Raw genomic sequence first — 23737 nt, forward strand, 5'->3', positions numbered from 1 at the left:
AGATAAACGATGAAAAAGTACTATGCTAAGGTAAAAACAACTGAAAATAAACAGTAACAGAAGATGAAACATATTATAACCTACTCCAGAGTTTAGCAGGAGGCATACATCATAGAGAGAACAGCAGTAATGTATAACATTGGGCAAAATGTTTTAAATTTACTTTTAGAGAAAACATACCATTAGCCACATATCCCAGCTGTGGTATAAGCTGTTCATCTTTACAATTTTCCCGTCCTGGTACCAACCGTTGGAATTTTGTGGGATGAGGATTTCCATCAACATCCACCAAAAATGGAGGAGGCATGAGGTGAGGAGCTTGTTGGGTTTGTTCATCCAATACATAGTTATTGGCATCACGAATAAGAGGACGATAATCCGTGTGGAAGAACATCTGATCTGGAATCTTTATGACAGATTTTTAGTGGGTTAACATACACAGGGAATTTATAAGTAAATATTTGTTTTCATTCCTTGAGCACACTCATTTTTTAAATCAGAGAATCTTTTGCATACTCTTATAGTCCTTTGTTGCCCTGTATTCCCTTTAGGTAGAAGAGAATTGAATTACCTAAATGGTAATTCTCTTTTCTCCACAAAATCCTATAATCTGTATTAATTTTTAGACATATCATATTTCTTCTATTATGATAAGAAGAACTAAAGCAACAACCCAGTAGATATAGTTGGGCGTTTGTATTGAAGTTGTAAAAATTACACAAACCTATATAATTACATTTTTCTTGCTTATTTTTATTCAAATGAAGATAGATGAAGTATAATACATATGGTAAAACAGGTAAATATCAATCACATCAAAGGCACTCAAACCTGATATTAATGCAATTATTGAGCTGACCTCAATGCTTGAGTTCTCTTTCAACTCTAAGATTCTATAATCTTTCTCAAATTCACAGCTAATAAAACACAAAGACCAATTAAGTTAGCTCCCAAAGTATTTTAACAGGATCAATAATAAGCAAAATAGTAAAACAGCCACCTAAGAAAATAAACATATTCAGTCACCAGCGGTTTATTCCCAATTCATGAGAAGTAGAAGATGTGATGTGTTAGAATTACTCTCCTATTATACCTGGAAGGCAGCTATAATATAAGCAAAAGGATTTCCTAAGGAATTTTTATATCTTCATCACCCTATAACTTATCTCAATTGTGATCTGCACTGCCAGAACCTTAGGTTTGGCTGTGCAGATCACAATTGAGAACCTTTACTAAGAAAGACAACTTTCTTTTATTTTGTATCTATTGACACACAACAGCCCTTATTAAGTGGAGGGCTTTAAACAAAATTTGTGAATGACACAATCCTAAATTATACTCTACAGCAAAATTTAAATATGCTAACCTTTTCGTAGTATTTACTGCATCCAAAACCAAAAAGCAGCAAATGCCCATGAGAATCTGTGCAGGCAAAATGGTTTCCATCTGGTGAAAATTTACAATCAAACACCGCACCATGGCCTTGGCCTTCAATCTGAAATTCAGAGGAGTCTCAAGTCATCTTAAGAGTAATTTTCAAATAATAGATAGGCGGTAACTTCTCCTTGCTAATACCATGGACTCTGTGATGCACAAACATTCCAAAGTACTCTCTCTGGCTTCTGCAGCCAGAACCCTACTGATACAGTAAATCTCTGAAAGAAATTAGGGAGAGGCAAATTGCAATGGATGAAATCAATCATTGCTAGCAAGGACATACCTCATGAAATACTAAATGAGTGACTGTGAAGATTAAAAAAGAACTAAATGCAACCAAAATGACAAAGGTACTACCTAAGCAAAGTCAAGATACTATCTTCACATCTTAAGTTGTAATGCAATGAAGTCTTAAAATAACCATCCTAAAATTAAAGCACACAATCAATTTTACCAATAAAAGACAGAGGATCTGTCTTTGCTTTGGGTCTATATAAAGCATATAAAAGTAAACTCAAAGAGCAACCAACAATTTAGAAACGTTTAATCAGAATTATTCTTAAGAGGATATTAGTATTTCCATCATCATAGAATGGTGGATATGAGTAGTCCCATCACCATAGAAGGGTGTTCTGAGAGAAGAGATAGCTCACCAGATTTTTCCATGGCTTGTATGAGACATATCTTAAAGAACATCCATATCTCCAAGTCCATGTTTGCCAAACAACTTTCTGATTACTAAATCATATGAGGTTTACCAGAGGCAGATACAAGTATTACAGTCACTGTTACAATTCATAAATCAGAATTACATTTTAAACATCAATCTTTTTGTGATTTTGGTTAGGTGGTAACTCCAAAGCTTAATACATTTGAGTATCTGTAGTTTAGGACTGGGGAACAGAATTTGGAAAATGCTAACACCTAAGAATAGTCATCTTGAAAGGCTCAACTGGCCTTATTCTCAATTCTTGAGTTATTCTCTGAAATATTTAACCAATTTAAACACAAATGACAAGAGGTTCCTCTGCACTGGGTATACTTTAATTAACCAAGTTATTATATGAGAGAAGTTGGTTTTAATGTGAACTAGATACAGGTAGGTGTCTCTTACCATGTTAAAGTAATTCCGAATTTTGGTCCCCCGGTCAAGGTCCCAAATAAAAATGTTCCCATCATGACCTGCTGAAAGTATGATCCTTTGATCAAATGGATGGGCTTCTAGAACGAATACTTCATCATCATGTCCCTATAATAAAAATCAGTATTAACAATGAAAAGCAACACGAAATGTTTGGTTCATTTGGTAAAAAGGTCTTCAGTGTGCTATCAGTTAGGTTCAAATGAATTTATGCAGAATAATTTAACAGCATTTATGACATGGATACTACATGAACAATATAGCTCAGTGAGAGTTCCTTATAAACTGCTGATTTTATCAAGTATTCAATAAACAGAAGACCCAGAAATGTTTTTAAAATAAAGACAGTCTAAACAGTTACAGCTCATTAACCAGGCCTCTGAAGTGGAATTTAGGACTGGGCTATTTAAAAGGCCACAGAATATATGACAAACAGAATCTTTCAATAACACCCAATTCTGACACAGTGATAAATACAATCCAGCACTCTATTCTCTATTACTGGTATTCAAATTGTATTTTAGTAGGTCCCATGATACATTCAAAGGATAAAGCACAGTGGCTCTGCTCTATATCTACTTTACATTTGGGAGTTCCATTTAAGATGTTATCTGGAAAATACATTTCCTGCTAAAAAGAAATTAAGTTTGAAAACCAATGCTTTATGTTATATGTCTATATAACATAACATGTTTACATGTTATATGTCTATATAACATAACATGTTTACATGTTATATGTCTATATAACATAACGTTTACATGTTATATGTCTATATAACATAACATGTTTACATGGTATATGTCTATATAACATAACATGTTTACATGGTATATGTCTATATAACATAACATGTTTACATGGTATATGTCTATATAACATAACATGTTTACATGGTATATGTCTATATAACACATGTTTACATGTTATATGTGTATATAACACATGTTTACATGTTATGTCTATATAACACATAACATGTTTACATGTTATGTCTATATAACACATGTTTACATGTTATATGTCTATATGACACATAACATGTTCACGTTATGTCTATATGACACATGTTCACGTTATATGTCTATATGACACATAACATGTTCACATTATATGTCTATATGACACATAACATGTTCACGTTATATGTCTATATGACACATAACATGTTCACGTTATATGTCTATATGACACATAACATGTTCACATGTTATATGTCTATATGACACATAACATGTTCACATGTTATATGTCTATATGACACATAACATGTTCACATGTTATATGTCTATATGACACATAACATGTTTACATATGTTATATGCTTATATGCCTCATAAAGGAAAAGTTTACAAACATCTGCTTTAAGATCACTGTTGATTTTCTTTGGACTTAACTCCTGACTAGAGAGTATATGATTAAGAACAGGCTCCAAGCCTTAGAAAAGCATAGAGAACATCCTGAAGCTGCACTTATCTTAAGAACACACCATCACATTATACATCAGGAGCGTCTAAAAAAATGATCATATCCTGCAAATCTCAAAAGTGCATTTTATCCCAAATCATGCTATCAAAAAAAATAGAATAGAGTATCCTACCATATTACGATTATGGACAAAAATACACCTTGCTGAAAGAAAATATAACTTTAGACTGGCTCAAAATGTAGTGTTAAGATTAGTAGGAAAAATCCCCTTATGATAAGTACCATCACAACTCAAAGTTTACCAAAATTCTTCCCAGTGACTACAGAAAAAGTTATTTCTTTGTTATAACAAAATCCCTTGCTAAAAGAATCAATCTGATATAGCCAATATTTTCTCAGGTTCCTAACCAGCAAAACATAAAGTTAGTTTGTTAAACTCTAATGATAATGACATGACTACTTCAACGTACATTAGGGAAAAAAAAGAACTTTGAAGCTGGGGATTTTCATTTTTTTGGGGTCACATGCCTTAGGAGAGTACATAGTTACTAGATCATGGGGAACAAGATCTAGTCAGAATCAGTAATGTCTTAAAATTTATCATCTGCCATATTTGTACTTAGTAAGCACACTTTTATTTCCACCACCACCACACAAATCTAAATTATCATCCTGGCTCATTCTGGCTACTATCAGACTCCTATAATCTATCTGCAGTCACTCTTAGCCCATTCCAATCTATTCCCTCTTCTGTGACCAGAATTAAAAGGTATTTTTCAAAAGCAAAACTCTCATGTTTGCTTTAAACCCTTTAATGATTTCCTATTGGTGTTACAATAGAGCCTACAAAATCCTAGTCTGGCCCCTGTCCACTTTTCCAATTGTATCTGGGGAGACTCTGTTTCTGCTCTCTGTGATATAGCTAAATTGGCTTTCTTTCAGCTCCTATCTACCTCAGGACCTTTGCACATGCCGTTCCCTCTTTCTAGAAACATGCCACAGCCTCCTCACATATTTGATTTACCAAATATTTATTGATTCCCTACCATGTAGAGGCAGGGAATAAACAAGAAAACATAACAATAAAATATCAGATAGTGATAAACCTAATAAAAGTAAAGCAAGGTGACATAATAAGACAAAGACTAGGAGGCTACCTTGAATTGTTTGATCAGGGAAGGCCTAATCAAGGAGTTGACACTTAAGTTGAGATTGGGTAATTCCTACTTATCTTTCAAAACTTAACCCAAACTACAGTTCCTCAGGAAGTTTTCTCTGAGCCTCCCATATCAAATTTGGTTACCCTGTTAGAAGTTTGCATTCTATCTTGCATTTTTCTTTCTTAGCACTTATCTGATTAAAGTTATTTCTCATAATAGGCTATAAACTCTAGCATGACAGGACTCTGTCTAATTTACCATTTATATCTAACACCTAAGCCACTTCTGGCACATAGCTGATACTCAAACAGCATTTGCAAAATAGAAGAACTTTACATCCCTCTGATACATAAACACCATGATATAGTATAAAGACAACTGAGTTGAGTCAGAATTGGTTTCTATTCTTATCACTTACTATCGTGTAATCACATGGCAACCATTTGGCATTCTCTCCTTAAAATGCTTATGAATTGATAGTTGAAACAGACAAAAAATAAGGTTTTTAAATTAAGCTTAATCTGAAGTCAACCAGTATTATGATAAACTGAAAAACATCAACACTACCCATGTGATTTCTGCTATTAATCCTTTCAACTTTTTACATAACAAATACTACAGCCTCTTACAATGACAAATACACTTTCTGAAAGAGGAAAAAAGACCTTTCTTTTCCTACTTCTTCCTCTTACCCCTATTCCTTGCATAAACTAATCACTAAAGGTAGACTATGTAGGATACCCTTGTTGAAATAAGGTACGCTCTACCCCTATAATGGTAACAATGAAAAAATGCCAACCCCTGCTAAAAACAAAATAACTTATATGTCCTCATTGTATACAATAACATAGTAGATGAGTAACTACCAGACTTAGAAAAGATCTTGAAAAGATTTCATACTTGCTTTTAGCAGGTATAGCGCGTGTCATCCCTATTTTACAGATATGTCAACAGAGCCCTCTCAGAAAATCATTTTTCCAAGGACTAGTATAGTATATCATAGAAAGGAACCTGGAACTTAAATTTCCTGTGTCTTAAAATAATGTGCTTTTTGACCATTTTAATTACTTTAAAAATAAAATACTTACAGATAATGTATGAAGAAGCTGTCCTGTGATAGAATTCCACACTTTCAAAAGAAAATTGTTCACTGCAGTAATAACTGTGGTATCATAGCGATCCCAGGCCACCATAGTCACCTTAAGTTTAGTGATCTTGTCTTCTCCAGATGGCAAATTATTGCTAAACAAAACAATTTGCAGTATTCATATCTTATAAATTTTTGACAAAGGTGCATGTTAAATAGCAAATTATGACAAAATTTCTCCAGGAGTATACAACTGTTTAGATTTAAAAATCCTAAACTATACCGTTAAGTATTCATGAAAGAAAAAAATAAATATATCTGCATAGGGCAATACCCATTAGCTTATTTCAGGGAGAAAAAAAGACCCTAAAATGACAAAAATTTGGTAAATAGTTCCTTGAGAACCAAAAACTACTAAGAAATCTATAAATACCTTGAAAAATAAAATTCATATTTATATTGGTTGTCAGAAAATATGAAAACATAATGGCCAATTTATTATCTTAAATATGAACGTTTTATCAATAGGCGACTATGATGAAAAAGTCATTTCTATATTGCAACTAATGGAAAGATAGTTGATTTCAGGACCATACCCTAAAGAAGCTGTAGTGTCCCAAAGAGGTAATTATGTATCTTCCAATCAACAGTGAAGATGACAAAACTGAATGCTGATTAAGTGGATATTTATTACTGAGTAGGAGAAATATTATAAAAGTGTCCTTAGAAAATTAGAGAAAAAGTTAAACATATGATGACATTTAATAGGGACAACTCTCAAGGTAGAAAGTAAAATGGATATATTTTTTAATGACCTATAAAAAACTAAGGCAGAGAATGGCTCTGTAGGCATCAGTAGAACACGGAGATCTTTGAGTCACAAAAGACCAGAATATCAAATGAATCAGCAATGTTCCTGTCATCCACTCTGTCAATCAACAGTAACGAAGATTTGCTTAGAGGCTGTACAGAGGCAAACTTCATGTCTACAATTAACTTCAAACTATTTATTAATGTAAAAAGATATTTTATATTCATTATTAAACTCAATGTAAAATGTATCATGAGAACCACATAAACATCTGACATATATTCTTACCCAGTCATTTTAGTAGCCATGTCTAGCACTATACTCTTCCATTCTTGTTGCTGATACTGCCAAATTCTTGCCGTTCCATCTCGACTTCCACTAACAAATCTTAAACTAGAAAGAGTTAAAATAACTTTATTAATTTTCTCAAAAATGTAAATCACTTTTTTTTGATAATATAAGTAACACATTAGCCCTCACATACTACTGAGGGGAATGTAAAATGGTACAGTCACTTTGGAAAACAGCTTGGCAGTTCTTCAAAATGTTAAACATAGAGTTATCATACGACCCAGAAATTCTACTCCTGGGTATATATCCAAGAGTAATGAAAACATAAGTCCACATAAAAATGTGTACATGAATATTCATGGCAGCATTATTCATAATAAGTCAAAAAGTGGAAACAACCCAAATGTCCATCAATGGGATAAATGGATAAACAAAATATAGCATATTCACACAATGAAATATTATTTAGCAAAAAAAAGAAAGAAAGAAAAAGAAAGAAAGAATGACAGACACAGTTAACACAGATGAATCTTGAATAGGCAAACCTATAAAGACAAAAAGTAGATTAATGGTTACCAAGAGCTGGGAGTGAAGGGATAGGAGAATTGGAGGTTGACAGTTAAAGGGTATGAGCTTTCTTTCAGGGCCAATGAAAATGTTCTAAAATTGACTGTGGTGATGGTTGCACAACCCTATGAATATACTAAAAACCAATGAATTTTATGTTATGTAAATTATATCTCAATAAAGATGTCATTTAAAAAGAATACATATTCACCCATACTTCTGTCACTGTTAACACTTCAGTTTCTATTTTCAGAATTTATAAAATACAGACATACACACTTCAATATTTTCTACTACAAAAAATTGAATTGAACTACATGTTTTTCCCTAGCTTAACTGTATTTTGTAGATCTATTTCTATGTTTACAAGTACAAAACTACTATCACTTTTAATAAGTGTTCAACTATATGAATGTACCAAAATTTTTTTAATTAATCCCTTAATGATCAACTGTTGTTTCCAATCTTCACCATTATAAATAATGCTGTGATGAACATCTCTATATAATCTTTGTACAACCTCATACATATCTTTGCTGAGTCAGAGTAGGTGTATTTTTAAAGCTTTTGATACATACTGCCAAATTGTTTCCCTGAAAAGTTTTTTTAATAATTTACAATCTCATCACAAGTTGTAGAAGTGTCCATTTTCCCAAAACCCTTGGCAATATTGGGATTATCATTTTTCATTATCTTGTCATTCTGAAAGAAAAAAAAGTGACTGTTATTTTAATTAATATTTATTTGATTATTAGTAAAGTTGGACATCTCCTCATGTGTTTATTGGCCACATGAATAATTAAGACCACAATAATGTATTTTCTCCTTAATGGAAAAAGACAGGGAGTTAAAAATTTAGGTTCTTCCATCATGAAAGAACAGTAGCTATACTAATGTTCAAGCATCTAACTCAGTATAATGCAGTCAAGTCAACCTTAAAATTTATTTGGTGGTTTTTTTATTCCTAATACAGACATCACTGTTTGTAGACCATCATTATTTACTCTCAAATTGGACAAAAATGAACAACTCCATCACTGTAATTATTTGCTGTCAAAAAATTATTTAAAAATAAAACATGATCATCCTATAAAGTCCTTATAGGCCAGGCACGGTGGCTCACGCCTGTAATCCTAGCACTTTGGGAGGCCGAGGCGGGCAGATCACGAGGTCAGGAGATTGAGACCATCCTGGCTAACACAATGAAACCCCATCTCGACTAAAAATACAAAAAAATTAGCCAGGCGTGGTGGCGGGGGCCTGTAGTCCCAGCTACTCGGGAGGCTGAGGCAGGAGAATGGCGTGAACCCGGGAGGCGGAGCTTGCAGTGAGCCGAGATCACACCACTGCACTCCAGCCTGGGTGACAGAGCGAGACTCTGTCTCAAAAAAAAAAAAAAAAAAAGTCCTTATAGACATACAAGTTGAGCTAGCTGAATCCAAAATTCTAAAATCTGAAAGTGTTTTGAGTGTCAACATGACGCCACAAGTCAAAAATTCCACACCTGGCCTCTTGTGATGGGTCACCAATAGTCAAAACTTGGTTTCATGCACAAAATTATTTAAAATATTGTATAAAATTACTTTCAGGCTACGTGTATAAGGTATATATGAAACATAAATGAACTGCGTTTAGACTTGGGTTCCATCTCCTAGCATATCTCAGTATACATATGCAAATATTCCAAAATCTGTAAAAATATCCACTTCCGGTACCAAGCATTTTGGATAGGAAATAACCTGTATTTGAAACAAATTTATGCTAGGTGCTTAAAATTTTAAATCTATTATGCTAGGTAAACTTTTAGGCTAGAGCCTTTTTGGCCACCATCTTTTTGGGATTAGACATTTTAGAGAGTGCAAGGATATCTGCATATAATTTCTGACTTTAGGGATACAGGAGTAATGAGTGATGCAGATATTCAGAGAAAGTCAACACAACTAAAAGCTGGAACATTCAGGAAAGGTTTCAGGTAGGGCATGAACCGTAAAAGGAAGATAAGACCTAGTTAAGAAGAGGAGGAAAAAAAGAAAGGACAGGGAGAAGAGAGTAAAGGAGAAAGAAAGTAGGAGAGAGAGAGAAAGAGGTTAGGGGAAGGTAGGAAGTGGCATTTCTTGGTAGAAATGATGTGAGGAAAAGTATAAGCAAAGGAATGGATGAGATGTGAACAGAAGCAGGGTACATCAATTAGGCTGGATCTAAGGATTCATACAGAGAATAGTAGCAAAGAATGTAGCTCTAAGTCATGTGGTAAAAAGCTGTGAATGCCAGGCTAAGACACTTGAATTATATTCCATAGACAGAGAAGAGGAAACACTAAAGATTTCTATAAAGAACAATGTTGGCCGGGCATGGTGGCTCACGCCTGTAATCCCAGCACTTTGGGAGACCAAGGCGGGCAGATGACAAGGTCAGGAGATCAAGACCATCCTGGTGAAACCCCGTCTCTACTAAAAATACAAAAACTTAGCCAGGTGTGGTGGCATGCACCTGTAATCCCAGCTATTCGGGAGGCTGAGGCAGGAGAATCGCTTGAACCCAGGAGATGGAGGTTGCAGTGAGCCAAGAGCGCACCACTGCACTCCAGCCTCGGCAACAGAGCAAGACTCCGTCTCAAAAAAAAAAAAAAAAAAGAACAATGTTACACTGGCAGAGATGGACAGGTCAAATAATGGAACACTTGACTAACGTGGGTGCTAACAGAAATAAAGCAAAATAAACAAAGAAGAAAGCACTCAGAAAGGAAGACCTGATAGGCTATGGTTACTACTTGGATGAGATTGTGGAAGTGATAGCTAAGGATGTCATCAAAGACAAACAAGGGCTTTGAACCTAAATAACCGGACAGAAATAAGGTATCTATCATAGAAGTAGCTGCATCTGAGGGAATGGTAGTAAAATATATCAAACATTTGTTTACACAAATATGTATTACATAATTACCTGTCTCCATTGTTACAGAACTGAACAGCAACAACTTTATCCTAAGACATGAAACAGATTTTTGGTTAAAATGGACTTACTTGTAAAATGAATTAAGTGCTCTTTCTCTCAAATTCATAGGTGAAAACATCATGAAGTAGTTTTTTTTTTTTTTTTAATTTCAATGAAGCCCAAAACAATGTACTAACTATTGAGGAATACCTATTGGCAGTAACAGGAAACAAACCAGACATAGGGAAACCTCACAAACCATATTTCAAGAGACAAATAGTTCTGAATAGATATTAGTTTATTATGTCCTCCATAATAAGACAGCACACTAATATAAGAGAACACCTTAAAATAGTTAATTTAATAGTAGTTGCATTAAATTTTACACATAATTTTATTAATGTTTGAAAATAAATCAATCATTTCCTGTTTCCCACATCATTTATTTAATTATTTTCCAATGGAATCATCTGACAATCTATAGGTAATCTTCTTTTAGAATAATTAACCCATACTTTTACAAGTATAGTATGTATAGTAGTAATGACAAGAGTAAAGTGTAAGCCAAAATTTGTGATTTGTATATGTTACTATGGTACAGATCAGAAAAGAAATGAAATAAGCTTTCCAAGGATGTTCAAAAATAAAGCAACCATTTCTGATTTTCTCTTACCGTATGTGACTCTAATTCAGCAATTTTCTCAGGAACCTCAGAACCCAAATAATATATTCTAATCACATGGTCAGTACTACCAGTTGTAATGAACATACCACCTAGAAGATTAAAAAACAAAACAAAACATAGTACCAAGGAACCTTAAAAACCCTCTCATTACTTCCTTAGTTGTATGCTACCTTGCATTAGTAAAAAGGCTTAAAGAAACACAAGGTTGTCTTCTAATTATTGGAGACATACTAGCGATTTAGAGAAAATGTAAAACTGTATCATTCATCCAACAAAATCTACAAACTATACACTGAATACAGGCCGCCTATGATCATAAACATTAAAGAATACATCCTGAGGAATGCATTTCTTTATTTAGAAACGCAATGTTCCAAAATTATTTATAAGACAACTTATCTACAATTCTCTTTACTGTGGCTATAGTGGTTGAGTGTAAAGTCAACTGCTTTTGGGATGATGAAAAAGTTCTAGAGATGGATGGTGTGACAGATGCAGACCAATGTGAATATACTGTACACTTAAAAATGGCTAAAATGATAAAATTTTAAGTTCTGTATATTTCACCACAATCAAAAAAAAGGAAAAAAAAAAAGGTTAACTAATGTAGGATTCTTAGCAGTAGAGAAAGCACTGTAAAAGTGTTTTCAATATGGAGCAACAGTACATTTTTTTTGTAAACTCTGGGCAGAATTTTTGTGTTGATTGTGGGGCAGTAAACTTTTTTGTTAGTGGGTATTTAGAGTAGGGGGTCTGTTTTTTACCAAGCAAAATCATCATTATATAAAAATGTATTAAATTATGAATAAGGAAAAAAAAAATCAACCTTACACATTACTTAGAGTCCAAAAGAGTTTATCTATCATAACACATGGTTCAGATTTTTGATATCCTTCAATTAACACTTAAATGTGTATCTTTTTTCTTCATAAATCACTTTCACAACTGGATCGTTAAATATTCTAGATGCTCAAAACATTCCAGTTTTACACATACCAGAACTGAAAGATGAACAAGATATCTGGACTCCAGGTCTGGATCTCTCAGTAAATTTCACCGGGCGATCTCTAAAGATAAAAATAAGGTGTTTTTGTGTTTCATCATGTTTAGCTAATGGGCCAGAATGTTAGAGCACTACTGGATACTGATCAATTTAGCATCAATATTATAGAAAAAACAAAAGGAACGTGGTCAATAAGTACTATTCTCATCAATTAGGTTAAAAATGCATTTAACCTTGCAAATATACTTTATGATATCAGTATTATTACTATAGTTTTATTAACCATATTACTTACTACTACCATTATGAGAAATCTTCTTACCAAAGTAAGAAATGAAACAAATAAAATCCTACCAAGATTTTCTATATAAATTGTCTCTTCAACATTAATATCAAAAAAATTTTGGCTGGGCACAGTGGCTCACGCCTGTAATCCCAGCACTTGGGGAGGACAAGGTCAGGAGATCGAGACCATCCTGGCTAACACGGTGAAACCCTGTCTCTACTAAAAATACAAAAAATTAGCCAGGCATAGTGGCAGGTGCCTGTAGTCCCAGCTGCTCGGGAGGCTGAGGCAGGAGAATGGCGTGAACCCGGAAGGCGGAGCTTGCAGTGAGCCAAGATCACGCCACTGCACTCCAGCCTGGGCAACAGAGCGAGACTCTGTCTCAAAAAAAAAAAAAAAAAAAAAATTTATCCTAAAATCTCTTAACAACTTATTGAAGTAGGTATGGATATGTATACACAAATACACATACACATATGTAAATATATATATTTAAATACATGGACTATTAAGAATCAAGGCAATAGATAAAAAATTAACATGCTTAATTTTTCACAAAATTTCTAAACTTACCTAAACTTCATTGTTTTTACATGCCATTGCCAGAAACAGATTGTTCCATCAGCACCAGTAGAAGTGAGGTATCTGTTTGTGCCTTTAGTTGATGGACAAAACTTAAAAAAAAAAAAAATTCTGATTCAAATAAAAAGTTTTCATGTTCAGCCTAACATCAAACACGGAGTATTTTCAAATTGTAATCATTTAACAAATATAATTTCAATAAATTCAGCTAAAAATTTTTGTTTCAAGGGACTATTTAACTTTCCTAAATTAATAAATACCTTATAAAAAATTTAAAATATCAAAAAAACTATAGGAAAAGTAACTGAACTTAGGGTAAAATGTTTTAGTTATAAAAAAATTACTTTTAAATTATTTAACATTACACTTTAAGATTTTTAATCACTTTCAGTGGAGAATAAACTCACAAGCACATTACTACTTAAACCTTTACAAATGTGCTATATATACACTTATAGAAACAACTGTGGAATTTTTATAGTTCAGATGGGCAGAGGATTAGAAGTAAATCTAAAAACACTTGGGAAGTTAATATCCAAGTATTTGGTTTTATTATTTATTTCACTTTAAAATCCAGTTCCATTCAATTGAAGTATATAATTTTGTCTTTTTTAGATGTAAGCCATTTGTTTCCATAAATAATGTAAAATACTTCAAATCGTTATTCGTATCATATCATTGTGGGAAAATGGAGATCAAGTTTAAAAAAAAAACTTAAGTTGTCAATATAGAGGACTACTACTATGTCAGAAGGATCAAGGCCTTTATCATGTGGGCTTCTCAGGCTCTTACTCTCAGTATTTTACATATCCTCAGAAAAGAATCACAGAAAAGGGAAAAGAACAACTGAGCTCCTGATGTCTGGGACACAGGAAAAAGCTGAAAATTGGACAAGAGTTTCTGGCATGTCAGTGAGTTTTTAAAATCCCAAATGAAGATAATTAAACATTTCCATTGAGACGATGACTAAGGATTAAGATATATAGGGTTTGAATACATTTTGAATGCAAATCAAAAGAAAATTATCATTATAGAAATTTGAAGTAATTTACTTAGCTTCTTTGGAAGCACAGAACTTCTAAAGACAACAGAGATGAATTCAAACAAAAATTACTCATTAATATTATTCATTAATAACTGATGTGCAGTAAAGAAACCAGGACTCATGCCTATATAGTCCTCCGTTGGTATCATTGAGACATTGCTTCCAGGACCTCCCATGGATACTAAAATCAGTAGATGCTCAAGTCCCTGATATAAAATGGTATGGTATTTACAGATAACACATGTACATCCTCCTGTATACTTTAAATTAAATCATCTCTAGATTACTGATAATACCTAATACAATGTAAATGCTGTAGTAATTTGTTGTTATACTATATTACTTAAGGGATAATGACAAGAAAAAAATCTGTACATGTTCAGTACGAATGTTAATTTTTTTCAAATGACTTTTGTTCCTCAGCTGGTTGAAGCCACAGATGCAGAATCTACGGATACAAAGGGTAAACTGTATTTTCATTTCTGAGATGGAGAAATTTGCATTAAAAAGCTTAATCTGGCTGGGCGCAGTGGCTCACACCTGTAATCTCAGCACTTTGGGAGGCCGAGGCAGGCAGATCACCTGAGGTCGGGAGTTCGAAACCAGACTGGCCGATGTGGCAAAACCCTGTCTCTATTAAAAATAAAAAAATTAGCTGGGCATGGTGGCACATGCCTGTAATCCCAGCTACTCAGGAGGCTGAGGCATGAGAATTGCTTGAAGCCAGAAGGCAGAGGTTGCAGTTAGCTGAGACCGTACCACCGCACTCCAGCCTGGGCTACACAGCAAGACTGTCTCAACAACAACAACAAAAGCTTACTCTAAAATCTACAGCAGTAATCCACAAATTATGGCCAACACACCAAATTCAGCTTATTGCCTGCTTCTGTAAATATAGTGTTATTGGAACACAGTCGCCTTACACCGTCTATGGCTGCTTTTGCACTATGGGAACAGAGCTGAGCAGTTGTGACAGAGATTGTATGACATGCTAAGCCTAAATATTTACTATCTGGCCTGTATATTTGCTGATCTCAGATCTACAGGAATTAGACAATTAAATATGAAATAGTATAATTTTATAAAGTGAAGAAATATTGAAACCTTTATCTCCATTGCATTTAAATTGCTTCATCTATCACAAAGGGGGACCTGGCCCATTAATGTGCCTTAATAGAATTGTTTTAAATGAGAAATCATGTTACGGATTGTTTAATAAAAAAATCATGTTATGGATTGTTTAATAAAATCAGGTTACGGATTGTTTAATAGAATTGTTTTAAATGAGAAATCATGTTACGGACTGTTTAATACATACCTATTGTACAAAACTTAGGAAACGTGGAAAAACAGAAAAAAAGTAACATGTAATTCTGCCATTCAGTGGTAACCACTATTAGCATCATACCATTTTAACTATATTTTGTTAAAAAAAATACAAAACGTGGGAGAATAATATATCACTGATGTTAATAAACACAGCCAATACACAAATAATAAAGAACATGTAAAGAATACCAAAAGATGACTATTACTACAGACAAAAAAATGAAACAGAAGGGAAGATAAAGAGTTGCTGTGCACACAGTGGAGGGGGTGGGGGGGCAGTGGTTTACAATTTTAATCAGAGCAATAAGGTAGTCAGAGAAGGTCTCCCTGAGAAGGTGACATGTGCACAAAGCACATAGAAACTGAGAAAACAAACTATGTGAATATCCAGGGAAGACCACTCCAGAGACAGGAAACAGTTAAGAGCAAAGGCAGCCATGTACCTAGAATGTTCAAGAAAAGCAAAGTGGCCAGCAGTAAGCAGAGTGAAAAAGGCAAACAAACACGCAATAGATGAGATTGAAGAGCGCCAAGGAGGCTGAGAATACAGAGCACTGTGAGTCACTGTGAAGACTTCAGCTTTAACTCTGAGATTGGAAGCTATTGATGGTCCTGAGCACCAGTGACACGATTTAACTGCCATTTTAAAATAACTTTGTCTGTTAAACTGAGAGACTAAACTGGGGGCAGGGGAAAGGGAATGGAAGATGCAGGCAGATCGGTTAGAAGTCTATTTCAATAATCTAGACCACAGGTGATAGTGCCTTAAAACAGGATAGCAATAATAGAGGTCATGAGAATTTGCCAGATTCTAGATACAGTTTGATGGTAGAACCAACATGATTTGCTGACAAGTTAGATACAAAGTATAAGAGAAAGATAAAAGGGATGATCTACTCTGAGCAGTTGAAAGCATGGTATTGCCATTTGTTTGGATGAAAAGGCTTGGGGAGAAGATCTAAGGAAGAAAAAATAGTTCAATAATGAATATAATGAGTTTGAAATACCTAGTAGACATCCATGTGATGATGCCATCAAATTGAAATAAAAAATCACTGAAACTAAGAATAAAAATGTCCCTCACATTAACCTAAACACAGACACACACATACTAAATCTGACTGGCAAACATCTTGCATTAAATATTAATACAAGGTATGCCAATATTCAAGTTAGAACCTGTTTATATTCTTTTTTTTTTTAATTATACTTTAAGTTTTAGGGTACATGTGCACAACATGCAGGTTTGTTAAATATGTATACATGTGCCATGTTGGTGTGCTGCACCCATTAACTCATCATTTAACATCAGGTATATCTCCTACTGCTATCCATCCCCCCTCCCCCACCCCACAACAGGCCCTGGTGTGTGATGTTCCCCTTCCTGTGCCCATGTGTTCTCATTGTTCAATTCCCACCTATGAGTGAGAACATGCGGTGTTCGGTTTTTTGTCCTTGTGATAGTTTTCTGAGAAAGATGGTTTCCAGCTTCATCCATGTCCCTGCAAAGGACATGAACTCATCACTTTGTATGGCCGCATAGTATTCCATGGTGTATATGTGCCACATTTTCTTAATCCAGTCTATCATTGACGGACATTTGGGTTGGTTCCAAGTCTTTGCTATTGTGAATAGTACTGCAATAAACATCTGTGTGCATGTGTCTTTATAGCAGCATGATTTATAATCCTTCGGGTATATACCCAGTAATGGGATGGCTGGGTCAAATGGTATTTCTAGTTCCAAATGCCTGAGGAATTGCCACACTGACTTCCACAATGGTTGAACTACTTTACAGTGCCACCAACAGTATAAAAGTGTTCCTATTTCTCCATATCCTCTCCAGCACCTGTTGTTTCCTGACTTTTTAATGATTGCCATTCTAACTGGTGTGGGATGGTATCTCATTGTGGTTTTGATTTGCATTTCTCTGATGGCCAGTGATGATGAGCAGTTTCTCATGTGTCTCTTGGCTGCATAAATGTCTTCTTTTGAGAAGTGTCTCTTCATATCCTTCGCCCACTTTTTGATGGGGTTGTTTGTTTTTTTCTTGTAAATTTGTTTGAGTTCATTGTAGATTCTGGATATTAGCCCTTTGTCAGATGAGCAGGTTGCAAAAACTTTCTCCCATTCTGTAGGTTGCCTGTTCACTCTGATGGTGGTTTCTTTTGCTGTGCAGAAGCTCTTTAGTTTAATTAGATCCCATTTGTCAATTCTGGCTTTTGTTGCCATTGCTTTTGGTGTTTTAGACATGAAGTCCTTTCCCATGCCTATGTCCTGAATGGTATTGCCTAGGTTTTCTTCTAGGGTTTTTATGGTTTCAGGTCTAACATTTAAGTCTTTAATCCATCTTGAATTAATTTTTGTATAAGGTATAAGGAAGGGATCCAGTTTCAGCTTTCTACATATGGCTAGCCAGTTTTCCCTGCACCATTTATTAAATAGGGAATCCTTTCCCCATTTCTTGTTTTTGTCAGGTTTGCCAAAGATCAGATGGTTATAGATATGTGGCATTATGTCTGAGGGCTCTGTTCTGTTCCATTGGTCTATATTTCTGTTTTAGTACCAGTACCATGCTGTTTTGGTTACTGTAGCCTTGTAGTATAGTTTGAAGTCAGGTAGCGTGATGCCTCTGGCTTTGTTCTTTTGGCTTAGGATTGACTTGGCAATGCGGGCTCTTTTTTGGTTCTGTATGAACTTTAAAGTAGTTTTTTCCAATTCTGTGAAGAAAGTTATTGGTAGCTTGATGGGGATGGCATTGAATCTATAAATTACCTTGGACAGTATGGCCATTTTCACGATACTGATTCTTCCTACCCATGAGCATGGAATGTTCTTCCATTTGTTTGTATCCTCTTTTATTTCATTGAGCAGTGGTTTGTAGTTCTCCTTGAAGAGGTCCTTCACATCCCTTGTAAGTTGGATTCCTAGGTATTTTATTCTCTTTGAAGCAATTGTGAACGGGAGTTTACTCATGATTTGGCTCTCTGTTTGTCTGTTATTGGTGTATAGGAATGCTTGATTTTTGCACATTGATTTTGTATCCTGAGACTTTGCTGAAGTTGCTTATCAGCTTAAGGAGATTTTAGGCTGAGACAATGGAGTTTTCTAAATATACAATCATGTCATCTGCAAACAGGGATAATTTGACTTCCTCTTTTCCTAATTGAATACCCTTTATTTCCTTCTCCTGCCTGATGGCCCTGGCCAGAACTTCCAGCACTATGTTGAATAGGAGTGGTGAGAGAGGGCATCCCTGTCTTGTGCCAGTTTTCAAAGGGAATGCTTCCAGTTTTTGCCCATTCAGTGTGATATTGGCTGTGGGTTTGTCACAGATAGCTCTTATTATTTTGAGATACATCCCATCAATACCTAATTTATTGAGAGTTTCTAGCATGAAGCGTTGTTGAATTTTGTCAAAGGCCTTTTCTGCATCTATTGAGATAATCATATGGTTCTTGTCTTTGGTTCTGTTTATATGTGGGATTATGTTTATTGATTTGCATATGTTGAACCAGCCTTGCATCCCAGGGATGAAGCCCACTTGATCATGGTGGATAAGCTTTTTGATGTGCTGCTGGATTTGGTTTGCCAGTATTTTATTGAGGATTTTTGCATCAATGTTCATCAAGGATATTGGTCTAAAATTCTGTCTTTTTGTTATGTCTCTGACAGGCTTTGGTATCAGGATGATGCTGGCCTCATAAAATGAGTTAGGGAGGATTCCCTCTTTTTCTATTGATTGGAATAGTTTCAGAAGGAATGGTACCAGCTCCTCCTTGCACCTCTGGTAGAATTCGGCTGTGAATCCATCTGGTCCTGGACTTTTTTTGGTTGGTAAGCTATTAATTATTGCCTCAATTTCAGAGCCTGTTATTGGTCTATTCAGAGATTCAAGTTCTTCCTGGTTTAGTCTTGGGAGGGTGTATGTGTCGAGGAATTTATCCATTTCTTCTAGATTTTCTAGTTTATTTGCATAGAGGTGTTTACGGTATTCTCTGATGGTAGAACCCATTTATATCCTAATAGGAAAGAGTGTGCTCTTAAGGCATTTACAGGTTTTCTCCCTTCTTAACAAATACAAATAAGATATCTCACTCTATTTATAGAACTTTTTAAATCATCTTTTTAGTTATTTATTAAAAAAGATAATCATATGAAAAAGGAACTTAAAAAAACACCTTGCTGCAGGGTAGGAGCAAAGTCCAGAAGGAAGCATTTTTCTCTTGTTATTCTTTGGGGTATTATCTATACAATGTAACATGAAATCAGAGAATTCTCACCTTTTTTACATATGTTCAAGCTAAATTTTATCACTTTTCTTACCTGTATGGAAGTAATAGAAGCTGAATGGCCCTGAAGGACTGCAACGGGTGCACAAGTTCGAAGACACCATACTCTTACTACCTTATCACAGCTGCCTGCGGCAATAAGAGTGTTTTCATAGTTAACAGCCATGTCAGAAATTTCAGCAGAGTGTCCACGAAGTGTAGCAAGAAGGCGTCCATCATCTGTAGCCCAAATTTTTACTAAACAGTCATCTGAACCCTATAGTAACAAAAGGACAATAGGTTTATAATGAAGCAGAAATTCACCACAATACCCCCACCCAAAAAATAGCCAAAAAGATTTTATTAAATTACTTCTAAGCCTTTACTTTCTAGTCTCCTCTCTACATATAATAGGGATCCAGTAGCAAGTATAAATGATGTCCAAATGATAGCAATAACAAAGCATTGTCCAAAGTGACAATGGCATTTGTGAAGAACTTTTCAAAATTACCACCAATCCTGACAACGCAAAATATTTTAAACTCACTTTTTAGTGATTTGGCATTAAGTATTTTTACCATCATTTCTTTCTTTAGGCTTGACAGCCTTTTTTCTAAATTATTTAAATATTTTTTCCACAAATTATTCAGAATTTAACCTAAAGTCTACATGCATTTCTCAGTAAACATGAGGCTACCCATTAATGATAATTTCTGGTAAAAATATATTAAACTTCCTTTTGAGAATTTCAGAAGAGTGAACAGTAAAAAGCAATTCTACTCTACCATGGTAGAAAAGTTACTTAACAATTATCTATTTATTAAAATATAGCATTCATCATCCTCATCATGATCACTAACATCCAAATACTTATGTGACGCATTTAGAGCCATTAAGTCATTAATGGAAGAGTCCAAAATAAACTCTAAGGTGTGATAACTTCCTGAATAACTTCCACTTCATTCGTTGTAGCATACAAATATAACAATAAAATTATGCTATTACCCACACTTCTATGTTAATACTAAAGCAATGAGATTAAGCTTTCTTTTGGAAATACTGGTGTACTACAATTTTGTACTCAAAAGCATACAGTATTATCTGCTTAATAAAAATTCAGCTTAAAAAATAACCAGTACTGAAACCAAAAAAAACATATAAAAAAGAGCTATAATCTTCATCACGGTGTAGTTCAACTATCTAATCAAAAAAAGTGATGAAATCATTATTTAGGGAAAACTGGCAGCAATTACACTGAGTGACACATTAACAAAACATTTAATAAATGTTTGTTAAAATTGAATGAAATGAAATTGAGTACACTTGTTTCACATAAATTAACCACTTCTAGAATATAAGGTCTTCTGAAGATTTAACTTTTTAAAATTAAACTTCCAAGAAGATAGTAAACATTTTTGTTCACTTGTTTACTTATATAAAATGAGAAAATTTTTTCAATTTCCACTCATCTTTTTCTGCACTCATATATCCAAAAAAAGTGAACTGCTTACAAAGCACAATGCAATGCCATGCAGTCTGGCTTCAATTGTTGTAATTCTATATATGTTACCATATTATAAATTTTACACTCACTGTAAAAATTCTTCTCCCGCTTCGGTCAAATGCTACACAGTAGACAGATGACAAGTGCCCCAGAATTCTCTTATGCATCTTAATGTGCTGGTAAGCAGATGAAGGGAAAATATGACCAAAGCGACTACAGCCGGTTAATTGCCTGGCAGAGGTGATATTCACTGAAAAAAATACGAAATTAACTTAAAACTTAAAAGTGAAACTGATTTCATGAAATTAAGTCATAAATATTAAGATGAGACAAAACAGAGTACATATATTATAGCAATTCTGCCCTGTGAGAAGTCTAAATTCCCTTACATAGTTCATGATTTTATGAACTCCAGTTTACTACAAGAAAGCACCAAGAATACTCTTCCATTAAATCCCAAGGGTCTGATATTCTGCTTGGCTTACTGTGGTTTCTCAAGCACATTCTCCTTTTGCCTTTCTTGGTACGCTATAGTCAAAGAGACTGTCATTTTAAATATATAGGTAAATCTTTCTATAACATGAAGAAATTTTAGAATAAAACTGTACTTGGTTAAGTATATTCCTCTAAAAAATTATACAGGAATTTCATAAATTCTTGTCCTATCTCCTCACACCTATCCACCATATGTATGACTGCCCCTAAAAATTCAAGAGTAATACAAGTAAAAAAAAACTATACAGTGAAAAGATAAGGAATCTATGATGTTACAAATATTTTATGTTACAAACAACCTAGGTTTGTCTATGGGTTCTTTCCTTTTGGTTTCTGAATTTAGAGGCTCTCCCTCTAGTTAACAATGAACTTTAAAGGCTTCATCTCCTATGAAGTCATTTTAAGTCCTATCTCATTTTTTTTTCTTGTTCGCTTTGCCTTGTTCTGCATTTTCTTTAAAAAAATGCCATAATATAGCATAAGTCTACACAATTCTTCTCCAAATACCACGTGGATTCTGCTCATAGCTAAAAAACAAATTTTGATCTCTATGTAAAAATTTACAGCCACCCACTTGCCCTGTGAAATCCTTCATCTTCCCTTATACACTAAAAGTGCTTAACACCCCACACAATGTATTTTAATCAAAACATAGGCTCCCTATAACTTCAAAGGTCACCTTGAGGCAAAGTGACATTTTACCACACTGCATAAATAATATAGTACAAAATGAAAATAGCTTCATGATCAAGCAGGGCAAGATTAAAGCAAGAACTGAGTTCTAGCTAGATTAGTATGATTAGAACCATGCCACAATCAAAAATATGAAATCTTTCAACATCTCACAATTTTAAGAGCAATGAAGTCTTTCTTTCAGGCAAAGGCAGATCCACTGGCCATTTTAACTGACAAAATGACAAAAAATGAATAATGAATAGCAAAATCAGTGACATGTTGAATATAAACAATTAGAACACATAAGAGACCTGAGTAGTTATGTAATACTGCAAGATGCTGAGTAAATAATGGGAGGAACTGCAAAAGCATCAGTATCAGGCAAGAGGATTTCTTTTTGGCAGGTGTTCCCATCTCAACCACAAGAAAATCCCATGACTCCAAGATAGGAAGGACTGGTACCCTAATTTGGGACTTCAGAAATCTTCCTTCTCCAGTGAAACATTTCTTACTGCTCTGAGTTCCTTAAAACAATCAACCATTACTTCTGCTTGGCTTTTGTCTCTTCATACTTTGCAGGTAGATGCGGGGGAGAAAGGTTACTTTAAGGCAGGGCTTCTCAATCTTTAAACTATTGATATTCTCCATTGAATGATTCTTTGCTGTGGGGACTTTCCATTGTAGGGTGTTTTGCAGCATCCCTCACCTGTCCCCACTACATGCTAGTAGGATCCCCCCGCCACACTAAGTTGTGACAAACAAAAATATCTCTAGATGTTGTCTAGGGTAAGAAACTGCCCCAGATTAAAATCACTGCTTGCAGTATAAAAGCAAAAAACATCATTACCAATAGAAGGGGAAAAAAAAAACAAAACAGAAAAGCAATTTTGAGAAGGGGAGCTGCAGGAGATAGAAAGCAAATCCATGAACATGGGATATCTTTCCATTTATTTGAATCTTCAATTTCTTTCATCAATGTTTTATAGTTTTCACTATACAGCTCTTT

The 23737-nt window shown here is 34.4% G+C and overlaps 1 protein-coding gene across 2 annotated transcripts in view; it reads right to left on the reverse strand.

The window, feature by feature from the left end:
- The window catches only part of BRWD3 (bromodomain and WD repeat domain containing 3), a 140016-nt gene that overhangs the window by 53977 nt on the left and 62302 nt on the right, over positions 1-23737 (reverse strand). For both annotated transcript variants that reach the window (XM_008978138.4, XM_003824424.5), the window contains exons 7-17: positions 21651-21811; positions 20113-20334; positions 13404-13504; positions 12538-12608; positions 11530-11630; positions 10866-10906; positions 7353-7457; positions 6255-6408; positions 2552-2686; positions 1367-1495; positions 181-406 (exon numbers count right to left, since the gene is read on the reverse strand). In XM_008978138.4, coding sequence (XP_008976386.1) covers positions 181-406; positions 1367-1495; positions 2552-2686; positions 6255-6408; positions 7353-7457; positions 10866-10906; positions 11530-11630; positions 12538-12608; positions 13404-13504; positions 20113-20334; positions 21651-21811 — 1446 coding nt within the window. The remainder of the gene's footprint in view (positions 1-180; positions 407-1366; positions 1496-2551; positions 2687-6254; positions 6409-7352; positions 7458-10865; positions 10907-11529; positions 11631-12537; positions 12609-13403; positions 13505-20112; positions 20335-21650; positions 21812-23737) is intronic.

This window comes from Pan paniscus, chromosome X, assembly GCF_029289425.2.
Source record: "Pan paniscus chromosome X, NHGRI_mPanPan1-v2.0_pri, whole genome shotgun sequence".
Taxonomy (NCBI): Eukaryota; Metazoa; Chordata; class Mammalia; order Primates; family Hominidae; genus Pan; species Pan paniscus.